This window comes from Neolamprologus multifasciatus, chromosome 2 (assembly GCF_963576455.1).
Source record: "Neolamprologus multifasciatus chromosome 2, fNeoMul1.2, whole genome shotgun sequence".
NCBI lineage: Eukaryota > Metazoa > Chordata > Actinopteri > Cichliformes > Cichlidae > Neolamprologus > Neolamprologus multifasciatus.
In genome coordinates this window covers 7,465,610-7,481,010 of record NC_140440.1, presented here as the reverse complement: position 1 = coordinate 7,481,010, position 15,401 = coordinate 7,465,610, and the positions used below count along the sequence as shown (strand labels likewise).

Below are 15,401 nucleotides of genomic sequence, written 5' to 3'. Positions count from 1 at the left end.
CAAAGCCTCATCCCAAACATAGCGCTTGACATTTAGTCACTTCACACCATTGGAGCACATTTATATTTTGAATCGAGCTCTCCAGAATGCCACAGCAACAGTAGGCCTCCTAACTGACCTAGAAGTGTCCACTTTCCTTCTAACGTTCAGCTTCTGAAGTCTTGAGTGGGCCGGATGGTTGAGTTAACCACACAGACTCCAGTTTCAGGGCGTCCTCAGGTGTGGAGCTGGTTGCTAAGGACTCCTGCTGTGGCTATGGAGAGAGTAATGTGACATCAAGCTGACGCATCCAGCTCACAGCAGCCGCAAGGGGAGATGGTGTCTGGAAAACAAGGTAAATTTATCACTTCATACATGCAAAATAGTCATCAAATATTGGGGGGAGGGGGGGTAGCCTTAACTCATTTTTTGCTTTTGTTTTTTATTCTTGCAGCTGTTCAGTCCACATTTGGTCCATCACAGAGGTGAAATGGTTTTGATCTTTATGCATTTCTCAGAAAGTTAATCATTCTCAATAGATTTGGTGTGTTTGTGTAAAATATTGACCACTATAAGGAGATATTGTGCGTTGCAACATTCCTACCAACTATAAACTCAGGAATAAACAGCTGAAACAGCATTTTCTTGCTCAAGAGTTTTCCACCATATCAGGTGTAACAAAATGTAGGTTGTGAGGGGGGAAAAAAATATCCCCCAATAGGTTGGCGAAGGGAAATCGGTCGCAGAGACGATACTTTTCTAAAAGAAAAAATCTCTTTGTAATTGCATTGGTTGCTTGCAGATTGCTGCAGTTGCCTATAATTTTCATAGAAGATACCAACTTGTCTGCAAACTGAGCAGTGGCACAACTTTACTGCAAAATAAAAGTTAGTTTTTTATGAAGTAGAAAGGTCTCTGTTTCCAGTTTCTGTGGTGTATCACTAACACTCTGAGAGTAGTTGCAGGTAAAGTTGGTGTGTTCCATACAAACTGGGCGACTGCTAAAATGTTACTCGTGGACCAGTCAAGGCCTGTGCAGTTGGGGCCTTATTCTAAACATGGCGAGTGCTCATGTGAGTACAAAACCTCAATAGTAGCTAGCAGTTTTAAAAAAACTCAGTGTTGAGAATAAAAAAAGCTTAAGGCAGGAATAAAGTTAAAAGTAATAAAAGTCTGGAAGAAACATTTAGCTTGAAGTCTGGCAAAAGAAATTTGAAACTTAAATGTCAGCAATAAACAGTTAAAACACCAAAACTCTTTAACAGGTTAGGTAAAATCATGATAAAAGCTTCTAATTAACAAAAAGTTATTAAGAAAGAGTAGAAACATTAAGCTAAAAGTCAGGATTAAACCATTTAAAGGAGCTAAAAGTGTAACCAGCTGAAACAAACATAATGAATAAATGGGGGAAATAGTTTGCCTACACTTTCAGATTAAGCCTTTGATGCTAACACTGATGCAAGCTTAAAACCAACACCTGAAAATTCAAAGCTATGTTTGTAAAAATCCATGTTTATATAATACAGTAACCTCTAGTAGGGAGTATTTTTGGAACATTGCAGATATTAAAGGGGTTAAATGGAGGTGGTGCTGCAAAATAGGAAACCACTGTCATGAAAATGAATGACTCACGGTCAAACTCTGGCATTGGCGTCTTTGCTTTTTGATTGGTGGTAAAGATTTAAAGTTGAAACCGAGCTTTAAAAAATGAGCGAGACTGTTTGGAAGCCAAAATATGGAAAACCCTAAACAGAGAAGGGAAACTGAGCGATTGCACAGCCCCCCTTTGGACCCACAGTCCCTGAAATACACTCGTATTTATTGCTAGTTTTTGCTGTTTTGTTAATGCTGTGTTGTTTGACAGAATCTTGGAGTTGGCTCAACACAAAACCTCAAAACAGTCTGGGCCACGACTCCTTGGTGAGTAGCTGACTCACACGAGCATCTTCCCCTTGATTAAAACCGAATTCTTTCTGCACACAGACTTTTTGTAACGCCACAATGGCCGCTATTCATCACACGTCTGTTTTTAAAGCCCTAAACATTTTGAGCATACTTAGTTCTCTTCCAGCTGTTACATCATTTGAAAATTGACTTAAAACTGACTCCCAAGAATTCAGGAGCCTATGTGGTCAGCGTTTTCCTTCTTTTGAGTGCAATTTCTCCAAAGTGCATAATTAAAGACAGATGTCTGGCACCCACTGAATGTGTGTTTAAAAGAGAAAACAATAGAGAAATGAGAAGAATTTATGGTTGGTTGATTGAATGGATCTTTTTTTTTTCTTTGGGAAAATATTTATTCTGCCTCTGCACAAAGATGCTTATCATCACAGCTCCTTTTTGGAAACCTTTCCATTGATCAGTGAGAAGCTGAGCTGGGGCAACCAGGAGCCTGTATGGCCCATCTCCGCTTCAGCGCTCGGAGCCGCTCCAAGTGCAAGAATCCAATACCTATCCAGGCACAAAAGAGATTTCTCAGCAAGGGAGGACCACCGGAGGTAACTGTAGCCCGGCTGTTCCTCCAACATTATTGATGACTCTTATCAAAAAGACATGAGAGGGAGGGCTGTTTGTGATCAGAGCAGTGTACATAAGCTTTTTATGTTGTGATGCATCAACATATTTGTGTGGAAATCTTCGCAGAGCTCTTTAGCACAGAGTAAAGTGATGTTCGGGACTGATGCCAGGTGATCACCCTCGAGAGCTGGCAGGCTCGATTAGTGCTAGCTACAGGTCCACAGCTCTTCTGTTTGTTGTTTCTCCTGCATCAGCTGTCGGATGAAAGGAGCAACGATGTTCAGTGTAACTCAATCAGAAACCCACGCGCAGGAAGTGCAGCTCACTGAACCGCAGTAATAATTCACTGTAACGGAAGATGACACTGATCACCTGCTGGTTTGGTGCAGACCATCAGCTATAGAGGAGCTTGATTCATGACGCTCGCTGCATACATACTGATCCTTTTTTCCCTGCCTCTGATTTGCTGTAAGCTACATCAGTTAAATGTATTTACAGGGCTATTGTATCTGATAATTAGCCTCAATGCCTAATTTAATGAGAGTGCAGGCAAGATGTCTAGTCCGCTTTGTTCATTTCTAATCTGATTATTTGGCTCTGTGGTCAAGGTTTCTTTATCAATAGTGTCACGTTAATTATTTTACTTGGCAGCTGGAACGTTTGAATTTTTCAGGCCAATTAGGTGTGCAGCTAATTATTATTATTTATTATTATTATAATCACTATTTGACTTGATTATCCCTAAATCCAGACAGATGATGTCACTGTTAATATAAAACAAAGAAAATCAACAAATCCATATATTTGAGAAGCTTTTTTGGCATCTGTAAAGAAAAACAGCCTAAAAAGATAGGTAATCATTGAAAATCTTTTCAGATGTATTAGAAAATTTAATATGTTAACATGTAAAATCATTAATCAAAGGTACGTTCTGTAATTACCCTCTGTAGGGTTTAATTAAAACTTTCACCACAAGGGGGCAGTGTCGAAATGTGCAGCTTCTTTTTGCTCGCCCTCAGTTTTTTGCCTTTTCTGGGTCACCATTTAAGTTAAGATACCTTTTTGAAAAAAGACTACATTACTTAAATACACCATCTTGTGGTATAAATTGGTATTGCACAAAAATACAGTCCAGCCCCATTTCAACTTCAGCAAACGTCTCTCCAGCATAATACATAATACATAGACACTATGGACATGAAGTCATAGCAGTTGGTTCTGTATAGTGACAACTATAACTATTTTAAGCTCAGGAATTTACAATAGTTACCTTTAACAATTAAATATTTTCTGATTTCTGCTTTTTAATAGAAAATTGCTCATATTTGAACTGTTGTGTGGATAAATTGTTTGTGGTGGCAATTTTGTACTTTTTACTCAGCTTTTTTAGTTTAGAGGAGTGGATCGTTAGATCAAGATAACAACATTAACAACAAAAGAGTAAGATTTTGTATTTTTTATTGCTAGTGTCAACAAATGCCATGAAAAGTCCAAAACAAATTTGTTAATCTTTCTAATATATGTGCCATTCGTCTTTCTTATTGATATAAAAAGTTTGATCAGATTTTTTCCTCGTTATTTGAATCAGGAAGGATTCTGCCTCGGTGACACACCGGCGAGGAGCAAAACAATGCGAAGCGAGCATTTAACCTTGAGTGTCACTCCGCAGTCTCGACTGTGTAATGAAATTTAAATGTTTTTCCGGCTGCATTTTCCACTCATTCCCCCGTCATCAGCTGAACACTGACACTTAACCATTGTTCTGAATTGCCCCTTCATCATCATCCCCTCCTCCTACTTTCTTCTTTCTGGCTCAAGACAATGTTTTGTTCCAGACACACAACACAGCACATAATGGGCGCGGTAATGGCTTCCATTTTCCTGCAGGAAGGAGGAGGAGGCGACGGCGAGCCTCTTCAGGAAGACCCAGCGACCTTCCTCCAAGACGTCCCAGTACGAAAACACCCTGCGTTTGTCTACACCCAGAACCAGGACTCGAAGCTCCCAGGATGCAGGGTAAAAGCCTCAGTGCATGCTAAACTTAATCCATGTGTGTTCATGTTACATGCAAACACATTATCTTTGCAGCTGAAGAGTCCTGCACAATAAGCATCTTCTAAACTTCTCTATTCCAATGTGAACCATTTCCAAATGATCTGTCTGAAACAGTCAATCAGTGACACTCAAGGGATACTATTTCCTCTGACGTCTAGGCATAAGAAGCACCAAACACGTGCTTGGTTTAAATGTTTCATAAAAAATGAAAACACAAAACCTTCTCCTTCACGGTTGTCTCCTTGGAGGCTATTGCCAGATCGTCCTGTTTCAGGAATACCAGGTCCATCACAGGTGACGCCTCGCACCCCACCCACCACCAGTTTCACCTGTTTGACCCTTTGCCCTTTGGTCAGTGCCTCAGGGCAGTCAGGTCCCACACCTCCAGACTCACAGCACCTTCTTCCCCTGAGCCATTTAGACTGTTAACAAACACTATCTCCCCACAAACCACCACTGCCCACCCACCTCACCAATCTGAGCCACGGTCTAAGTAACTCTCATCACTCATGTCACTCACATACAGACTCCATTCAGACCAAGTCTTTTCATTGCACTACCTCCAAGCACTTTGCTCTCCAATGTGTGCCTTTCCATTGTTTTGTATATATTCCTTCAGTTTATATGTATTCCTCTAGACTGTATATATCTCTTCTGTTTGCTATTTTTTTCCTGATGTTTTTACTATTTATTTTATTTTTTTTTACTCCTGCACAGTTGGCGTGGAGCACCCATAATTTCATTTTACATGTAGAATGGCAATAAAGGGCTATTCTATTCTACTCTATTCTATTCTATTCTTGATCTCCCCTCAAGTGCTTCAAACGGTTTGAAGGTGTTTGAAGGTCCCTGATGTTTTTGCATCATCTGCAACATCAAATTGGCACAGAGGGCAAACATCAACCACTGTATCAAACAAAATGAGTGACCATGATCAACTTTCCCAGTCATGGTTTAAGTCCCAGACTATAAGGAAAAATGCCACAAAGATTACCACTGATAATGTTTTTAATCTAGGACTAGGCTTAATCCTAGTCTGGGAAACAAACACCATAATTTTTCTTTTCAGAGATTAACAGAGAGCTAGATGTCCGATTGCAACTCCCAGGTATTTAACCTCCAGTGAGGTAGACATCTTTGCACATGACGACCCTCAGGACCACCTCGAAGGTGATAACCCCACCACAGGTTAAATACCAAGACATGAAACATTTTATAAAACCTTTTCTCCCCAAATCGTTTAGGCTATAACATCCTGACGAGTCTGAGAGAAGACATTCAACAAAAAATGGCCGTAACTGTGCACAGCACTGTTAAAATATCTTTCCTTGGTCGCCACTGGAAGCTGTCCAGAGGTGCTCAAGGAGAGGGCCTCAAAGAGGCAGCAGACAAGCTCCTCTTTTTGCGGAGGGAGTCTTTCTTTGCCTATTACATGAGCCATGCTGCTGTTTTAGAGATTAACATGATCAGTAATACAATTTATCATATATCACACAATTAAGGACCTACCGTCTACCAGTTTTCCAGATGTGAGGTGTCTTAACATGGAGCTTACTTACCGTAGATTAGTCCTGCATTGATGCAAATAAAATTTATTTTGTTGGAATACTTTGGCAACTCTGAGCTTTTTAAGACTAAACAATGAATCAATTGTGTAGTAAGAAGTTAATTAATAAATGCATTTTCATTAAGTAAAAGCTTATGTGACTCAGTTTGGTGGATTTGAAAGTTTACATGGTACATTTATATATTTCCCCCACTTGCTATTATGTCAAACTGCTCGTTACTTCTTCAGCGTTGAGAAGCATATAAACAGCAGCCAGACAAACTCTTTGAGCCGTCTGTTTTAAACGATATTCCCACGGCCCCCCATCACATGTCAAACTCCAAAGCCTTTATTCTCCCTGCGGGAGCTCACATGCAAACCAAAGTCTCAAGTTTAATTCCAGCAGAATGTAACATATCATAAAGTTAAATCTGAGAAGGCCGAGCAGAGGATCAGGCCCAACACCGTGCAGCATGAGGAAGCCAGCGTTCTGACATCTGTTATTTCAGTGACAGACTGTGGGAGAGCGAGGAGACGAGACAATAGAGCTTATTGTCCAAAGCTCAGCACCTCTGGGACCCTCGTAGACCGCCGCGGAAGTCTTTTTATAAATCCCGAGCCCAGCGGCAGCAGCTGAAAATGTAGTTGGACGGAGTGAGATGCATCCCAGGTTTTGTTTGTTTTGTTTTTTGTTTTGTTTTTTCAAATCAGTACAAGTTGATGTCTGCATTTTTTTAGGCTACAAACATCACAGTGATTGCTGCTTTAATGTCCTGTATAAGAAGTAACAATTGCCTGACTCTCATCTTAGATACAGACGGATAAATGAGTGAGACAAAACAAAGCAGATAAAGATCAAACCCAAAAAGGAGATTGTGAAGAAAAAAAGCGCCGAGTAAGCCAAAATGATTTGGGAGCATTTCTGTATCTGATCCTGTAGTGAAGATAAGCTGAACTACTGAGGCAATAATTACACATAAATGGAAGCACACAAAGACTGAATAATAACAAGCAAACTGGACACACAATCAGGCAATAAACTACCCAAAAAAAGCTTAAATGTTGTAAATATTCTCTTCTTTTTTTTATTGACATTTTTCCTTTATTAGGCTGTGACAGAGTTTTGTTGTACTTACATGATGCACAGCTTAGTCACTTTCCCAGTAAGGCTTACTCATTTAGCTTTGTCTGTTTGTTTTCTAGCTTTTGGCCTTATTCGTGCCTTCAATGGGACTGAAAGTTGTGTTTAGAATACTTATCAGCTTATCTTTAACATGTATTTGCATATTTTTTGAAGCTGCGTGGCAGAGAGCTGCTGGTACTGACAAGAATAATAAAGATTTTGAAGATTGTTTGAGGAACACGATTGTGCGAGGCCTAATGTAAGAAGAATGTGAGAATTACGAAGCCCTGCATTATCAGGGGTTTATTTCTCGCGGTATAAGATGCCGTCTGCTTGTCCCACAGGCCTCCTCACACGCCTCAGTGTGAAAAAAACTGTCCTGTGTGGCACACCGATCCCAGGGTGAAAAGTGCCGTGATCACACCTCGACTGCTGCAGCTTTCCAAACCCAAACTCGCACATCCGGACTTCCAGAGGAGCAGGGAGGTAAGAGGAGCAGAGCAGATCATTTCAGAAACAAATCCGTGCAAACATCCATGCTCTTTTTTTAGTTTGATGCCTCGTGGCTTCTTGTGTAATCACAGTGAAGCTTAATCACACACTGTTTTGAGAAATATGCATTCAATATTTTATTGGCATAGATTCAGCGTGAAAATTGTTGTTTTTTTGGTGGTGAAAGAATTTGTTTAATGGAGTTTACACTGCATTGAATTAGCTGTAATAGGAGAAAAAGAAATAAAAGCCACATATTTGTAGCTTAGAAGAAAATCTTTTTAGGTTCGGGTAATTAGGAACTTTTCTTCCACGTAATCGTCAGCAGCCACTTTGATCTGATCTGTTTTAAACCTCGGGCTCTTAAATCTTTTGCACCTAAATGTGAAGTGCTCGAGCAGATTTATAAACAAATCAGCCTTCCTCTGTCTCTGCAGGGATGTGTTGCGAAAGTAGAAACTAATACCTTCTGTTCGTCTGCAGAGCGTTGCTTCCATCGTCTCTCTCTCATCCAGAAAAGCTCGCATCTCGCAGAGACTCGTCAAGCTGTCGCTGCCCAGACTGAAGGAGAGCAACATCTGCTGCACACTTGGACATCCAGAGGAATCCATCTGGACTGTAAGTGCTCTCACTAACACAGCATCACCCCATGTCACTAAATACTGTACTACTTTTAGTCTAGCATGCAGACTCCAAGAACAAGAAGTGTGTTCTTATTTGATCATTTCTTCATCCTCTTGGAGGCTGCTTGAAGGAGCCGGTGTTGCTTGTGGCCTTATTTTACACCTTTGCAACCTCTGAAAGTTCCTTGGACCCCAGCACATACTCTGTTACAGGAAGTATAACACCAACATTAGTCTAACCCCAAGTTTATGATGCCAAATAAATACCATCAGGAGGCTCAAAGACCAGTAATGTGCGGCTTTTAAGGAACACTAGGAAAGTCTTTCAGCAAAGCATAAATTAAAACTGTTTGTTAGGGTTGTGTATTCAACATCACACTGTCAATGCAAATATTTTCCAGCTGTGTGAACCAGTTGTTTTACATCATAAAAACCTTGTTTTAATGAGCTGTGACACTTTCCAATAATTATAATCAGGCAAATGAATATTTAATGTCATTCTGCCGATGGAGAAATTCTGGGACTTGTTGTTTTGCAGGATGCCTTTTATGTTTTGATGAAGGTCATAAAAATGCAGCATAATTACCAGCTTTTACCACTAGAGTTTAAATTTTTATTGCTCACTTATTTTTTTCCCCTAGTGGCTGTGATTAATGGAATTTAATGTCTGAATCTCAATAATAAGGTTTCAAGAGCAGCGAGGAGAGCCACAGCGAGCGCTCGCATTGACATGCTGGCAGAACCAAAGCAGCTTTCCAAGGACTACATCCCACCACGAGACCCAGAGTGGAGCCGGAAAAACGTCCAGTCCATCTGAGTGCGCGTCACCATCGAGTCGGTGTTTCACCAGACTGAACTCTTTGTTTTCCACCCCAGACTAAAGCAGAAACATTTAAAGGTTTAAATTCAGATCCTGTATTCGTGTTTCTGTGCCTCATTTACATTCACAGCCCTTTTAATGGTAATTATGACACTTATTTCGAGCGAGTTATCACAGCTTGTGAACAGAAAAAGTAGTACCAAGAATGAACCCCCGACTTACTGTGAAATTAATGATGAGCCAGAGAGATCCAACAGGGAAACACTGGAGTGTCTGTCTCTGTGTAGCTCTGTCATCATCATCATCAGCATGTCTATGAAATCTTAAATGAGTTAGCGTTGGACTGGATATGGCTGACATGATATATTGCTGGTTTAAATCTCTGATGCCTTGGCAGATTGGAGGAGCAATGTTAAGAATAAAAACATGTCTGTGGCTCTCTCTGTCTACAGTCTGCAGCTTTTGTCTGAGCCTTGGCACGATACTGCGATCCACGTGGTTTTTCCTTTGCAGCCGAGCAGGATTCTGCATTTTATTACAACCATGTGTGTATGAATCCATAAACACTGTCAGAGTCATGTCACAAATCTCTGAGTATTTTTCCAGGGTAAAGTAGAAGCTATTCAGAAGCTGCTCCTATGTCAAAGGTCATGACTTTGACATAGGGTGCCGGGACGTCATGGTGAAAATCCTGCTGTTATCTTATTTACACCACTGGCTGCTGTAACTAAGCGCTTTGTAAAAATTGCTCATCCATTATTCTAGAGTGAACCTACGACCCACTGTGAGGCTAATCAGGGATTAGCTGGCTGCAATCACGACATCCAACCGTGAGGTGTAAAGAAGGCAGAGGAGGTGGCGAGGATGGAGGCAAAACAAAGCAAATAATAAAAAGTAGAAATCCTGTTAGCTGAGAAAACGTTCTCAGAGGTGGGAATTTGACTGAGATGCAAGAGGAGTCAAAAAATCTTTTAGTTTCTCCATTCATGCTTTGCATTTAACATGATTTTAAACAGTTCCCCCTTAATATACCTTAAACGTTTATTCATGAGAGTAAAGCAAAATATAAGAATCTCCACCTTTGCAACTGTTTACATTGTTGTTTAGATCCACATCTGTCCTGATATGACCTTTGACATTTCAGATACAAAAAGGACTTGCTTTATCATTTTGTCATATTAGACACCCAAAGACAGTCTTTGGGATCGTGCTGAAAAATGAAGCTGTAGTCAATCGGATGCTTTCCAGACGATATTGCACGGTGGATTAGACTACGGTGATACTTTTCCGCATTTACAATTCAATCACTTTTGACATGAATCCCAACACCACTGGCTGAGATGCAGCCCAAACCACAATAGAGCCACCACCATGTTTTACAGATGGCTGTAGAGACTCGCTGTTGTACCTCTCATCCTGACCTCCTCAATGCAAGGAAATACTGCTGATGATTTAAATCTAAAACTTTTAATCTGGACTCCATGAGTCCTGATTTCATTCCAGCTCTTGTGTAATTTGGCAAAAACCTTTTCTCCCTGTTTCCCTCCCATAAGGATGTCTTCTTTCAGGCTTTAACCCTCACCCTGAAACTATTTCTGCTGAGGCTTCAGTGAACAGTAGATGAATCAACTGAAGGATCCCAGGACTGACCTGAAAATGGATGGAAAAAAACAGCAAAAGCCAGAGAAAAAAACTTTCTGAAAAAGTAGCAGCGAAAGTTTCAGTAAAAAGACAGCAACTGGCTGAAGCGGGTACACTTTGCTCTCCTGAGTTGAACTATCATGCGAGTTGTACCGTGATTCCAGGATAACAATACTATGCTCAAAGTAGCAAGTGTAAATATGCAAATATGCAAATATTGAGACTAAACAAGAAATATTGATAGCACATCAGGTCCTGAAGGGTGTGAGCATTTCTTTACTCCTCTTTTTTTTTACAGCTTATAAATGGAGCCGTTTTAAATAAAATGATGAATCCATTTATTTTAAGTCCACGCCCACGTTTGTTTTGCCGTCAGGACTTTGTTTCACTTCACTTTTATCTCTCACATGTGTGTTTTGCCAGCAGCCTGACACAGGATGTTTTGCTGCTGTATGGTGAGTCCACACCTTCTGCTAAATACAGGAAGCAGTTAAAGTGAGATGTTCTCAGGGTGATGATGCAGTCACTCGTGGCACAATGTTCATGTTATAAAACCTTCCTGCTTTAGACCAGAGGTTAAAACTAATATTTACCAGTCTGGTTATGAAGATCCTTCAGAATTACCACAGATAAATCGCAGTATTCAAGAATTCATTTATCTCTTTCATTCCTGTTTGCATGGCATTGCTCTGCAAACAAATGTGTCAGGGTGGAGTTACAGGGACTTTCTACAAACAAAATCCTTTTGGTAAATATTTCCCAGAGCAGTGAGAACCTGGCAACCACAGCAGCAGCTCTGCCTGCTGCTTCTGTGGTTTTGAACTAATAAATCTGCTGGACTTCAGTCTGCAAACTCTGTTAATTATCCAGCATTTATATGCATATAAGTTGAGGTAAAAGCAGAACTTCCATATGAGTTCACTTTGGGTTATTTCTTTTGAGTAAATGTTCCAGAACCGGACAAAACAGATAAGTGAAAAATGGTCAGGAGGAGGAAAGGATGCCAGAGTGTAAATCCCAAGTGCCTGAAAGTGTGTCATAAGTCCAAGGATGTTCAAATTTTAGTTTGGAAAGCGGGTTAGAGGTCTGTCTGCGGGCCTACAAGTGTCTAAACAGGATTGTGTACTTCCTTAAATACCCAGAGCAAATCAGAGGTGGTTTGCTGTTAGTGTAGATGTCTTTTTGCAATCATGTAACATTGGTCAACACTGCAAAATGCATTTTAAATATCTGTACTCAGTGTTGTTGTTTTTTAGTTTTATAGCCATTTAAAAGGACAAATCTTCACAAATATAAGTGCTGATCTCTCTGTGATGTGTTGGCTTTTAATATGTGGGTGAAATTTCTGAGTAAGGGAGTGGTGCTGGACTTATTAGAAAATGAGGAGTGTTCTTTCAGAAAGAATTTTGCTATTAATAGCACATAAACAATGACATGCATTAAGTCTGACACCCTGCTGAAGGTCTTTAAAGCATCACTGTGTGCGCTTGAGACTAAGTATCCCATGCGTCTGTGTGCACAGGATCACCAAACTGACTCTTAATTTTAATGATTATCTTCAGTTAAAGGTTTTTATACAAGGTGTCGATTCTTGGATTGATGACAGATTATGGTTACCTGTGTTTTTTCTTCTGTTTGGCCTTTGAATAACATCAAGTGATGTTCAGTTTTGTTAGTTTTTATAATGCAAATGATCCAAAAATGAATTTTCAGTTATCTGTAAAGTTTGAAATCAGTTCAGTCTAAAACTAACTGCTGTTAAACTAATAAAACGTCAAGTTGGGCCTTTAAGATACAGAAAACAACTCAACCAGAAAGATTAAAACACACAGGAAGTCTCAGTCAGAGTTCAGGAAGCTAAAAGAGATTATCTATTTTGTTTTTCTGTCCTGGTGGTTAAAATGATCAGAACAGTTGCACTTTTACTGGACCAAAGAAAAGTGAGTTGCAAACTGAGCAGTGCAGATTCCTCGCAGCTCTGCAGAGTCCTCTTAGCAACACACAAAACCAGACTCCATTCAAATTCTGCTCACACGCTCATCGGGGAGGCAGATCATCCTTTCGCTGGAGTGACTCGAGGACAGGCGCGAACATTTCCTCTGCCAAACATGATGAGAGCAAGAACATCAGCCTCACTTCCACAGCTCCATGACCTTTGACCCTTTACAACATCAGCCGAAGTCTTCATGTTTATTTCTGCAAGTGTTTGGCCCAGACCAGCAAACCTGAGCACTCGGCCCTCAAACACTCAAATTACTTTACCTGTGTGAGACTTCATGAAGTGTTCGAACACGTGTTTGGTGTTACAGCACCAAAACATATTTCTTATTATTGTGAGTATTTTAATGCCAAGGAACTTATGGGCAGTGTTGAGAAGGTTACTTTTCAAATGTATTCCATTACAGATTACAAAATACATGCCCCAAAATGTATTCTGTAACGTATTCCGTTACGTTACTCAATGAGAGTAACGTATTCTGAATACTTTGGATTACTTAATATATTATCATGCTGTTTACAACTACATGAATGTACTATTGCTGTGATTTATTATTGTTACTGAAGGTTACTCGCCATACAAATACCAACTAGATTTTTATATCTAAAAATGAGTAACAGTAGGGTGGACAATAGGCTGCACTTTTTGCAATCATCTCGTATAGAAAATTATTCCATGTGTATATAAAACAGGTCCGCGTCTCCGAACCGTAGTAAAGGGGCCTCTGGCTAATACGTCAGGTTCTGTGTCGGGCTCGTAGCCGAAAAATAGCTTTACTGTCTGGGTCAACTTTGCTAGCGAGAGACAGAGAAAGGCGTTGAAAGGCTGCTTCTTCAGGAACTTATTGTTTCGGAGGAAAACACAAACACGGTGTACAGTCGAGTTTTAATAGCTTACTTACAACTGGGCTCGTCAGGCTCTCTTCTTGGCTGCAGTGGTTATTATTATATTTACATGCTTCCAGCTCCCGTTTCTCCTCGGTGACAGCTCGTACTTTTCCACTCTCCTTTCTCTATTCAATTCAATTCAATTTTATTTATATAGCGCCAGATCACAACAAATGTCGCCTCAAGGCGCTTCATAGATACAGAGAAAAGCCCAACAATCATATGACCCCCTATGAGCAAGCACTTTGGCGACAGTGGGAAGGAAAAACTCCCTTTTAACAGGAAGAAACCTCCGGCAGAACCAGGCTCAGGGAGGGGCGGCCATCTGCTGCGACCGGTTGGGGTGAGAGAAGGAAGACAGGATAAAGACATGCTGTGGAAGAGAGACAGAGATTAATAACAGATACGATTCAATACAGAGAGGTCTGTTAATACATAGTGAGTGAGAAAGGTGACTGGAAAGGAAAAACTCAATGCATCATGGGAATCCCCCGGCAGCCTACATCTATTGCAGCATAACTAAGGGAGGATTCAGGGTCACCTGGTCCAGCCCTAACTATATGCTTTAGCAAAAAGGAAGGTTTTAAGCCTAATCTTAAAAGTAGAGATAGTGTCTGTCTCCTGAATCCAAACTGGAAGCTGGTTCCACAGAAGAGGGGCCTGAAAACTGAAGGCTCTCCCTCCCATTCTACTTTTAAATACTCTAGGAACAACAAGTAGGCCTGCAGAGCGAGAGCGAAGTGCTCTAATAGGGTGATATGGTACTACAAGGTCATTAAGATAAGATGGGGCCTGATTATTTAAGACCTTGTATGTGAGGAGCAGGATTTTGAATTCAATTCTGGATTTAACAGGAAGCCAATGAAGGGAAGCCAAAACAGGAGAAATATGCTCTCTCTTTCTAGTCCCTGTCAGTACTCTTGCTGCAGCATTTTGGATTAACTGAAGGCTTTTCAGTGAGTTTTTTGGACATCCTGATAATAATGAATTGCAGTAGTCTAGCCTGGAAGTAATAAATGCATGAACTAGTTTTTCAGCGTCACTCTGAGACAGGATATTTCTAATTTTAGAGATGTTGCGCAAATGGAAGAATGCAGTCTTACATATTTGTTTAATATGTGCGTTGAAGGACATATCCTGGTCAAAAATGACTCCAAGGTTCCTCACAGTGTTACTGGAGGCCAAGGTAATGCCATCCAGAGTAAGAATCTGGTTAGATACCATATTTCTAAGCTTTTCAGCGCCGAGTACAATGACCTCAGTTTTATCTGAGTTAAGAAGCAGAAAGTTAGTGGCCATCCAAGTCTTTATGTCTTTAAGACATTCCTGCAGTTTAACTAAGTTGCAGTTTAGTTATTATTATATTTACATGCTTCCAGCTCCCGTTTCTGCTCGGTGACAGCTCGTACTTTTCCACTCTCCTTTCTCTCCCTCCCTCGCTCACAGACACATAACGGGTATAGTAGTCCATTCTCCCTGCAGCACGGACTACACTGCCCATGAGGCTACATTCTTTTGAGCTATGCCTGTAGCATTCTGCCTGTTGCCTTCATATTAAATAATTTAAAAAATATTTCTTCACGTCATTATGAGACGCGAGATTGCAGGGATTTGAGCCTCTTAATGCGTGTTTTGTTTGGGTTTCCACCGGTATGGAATTACCAAAAATAGAGAGGGCATAGCCGAACATATGAAACAGGAAATACCGCCGTGTAATCC

At 40.5% G+C, this 15,401-nt stretch overlaps 1 protein-coding gene across 1 annotated transcript; it reads left to right on the top strand.

The window, feature by feature from the left end:
• The first annotated feature begins 21 nt into the window (after positions 1–21).
• Positions 22–13,803, top strand: spmap2l (sperm microtubule associated protein 2 like). Its single transcript, XM_085181219.1, is given in 9 exon segments — positions 22–334; positions 434–464; positions 1,844–1,869; positions 1,872–1,899; positions 2,343–2,477; positions 4,384–4,512; positions 7,565–7,706; positions 8,196–8,330; positions 9,021–13,803. Coding segments are annotated over 9 exon segments (777 nt in total). The 5' UTR covers positions 22–315; the 3' UTR covers positions 9,153–13,803.
• Positions 13,804–15,401: the final 1,598 nt, after the last annotated feature.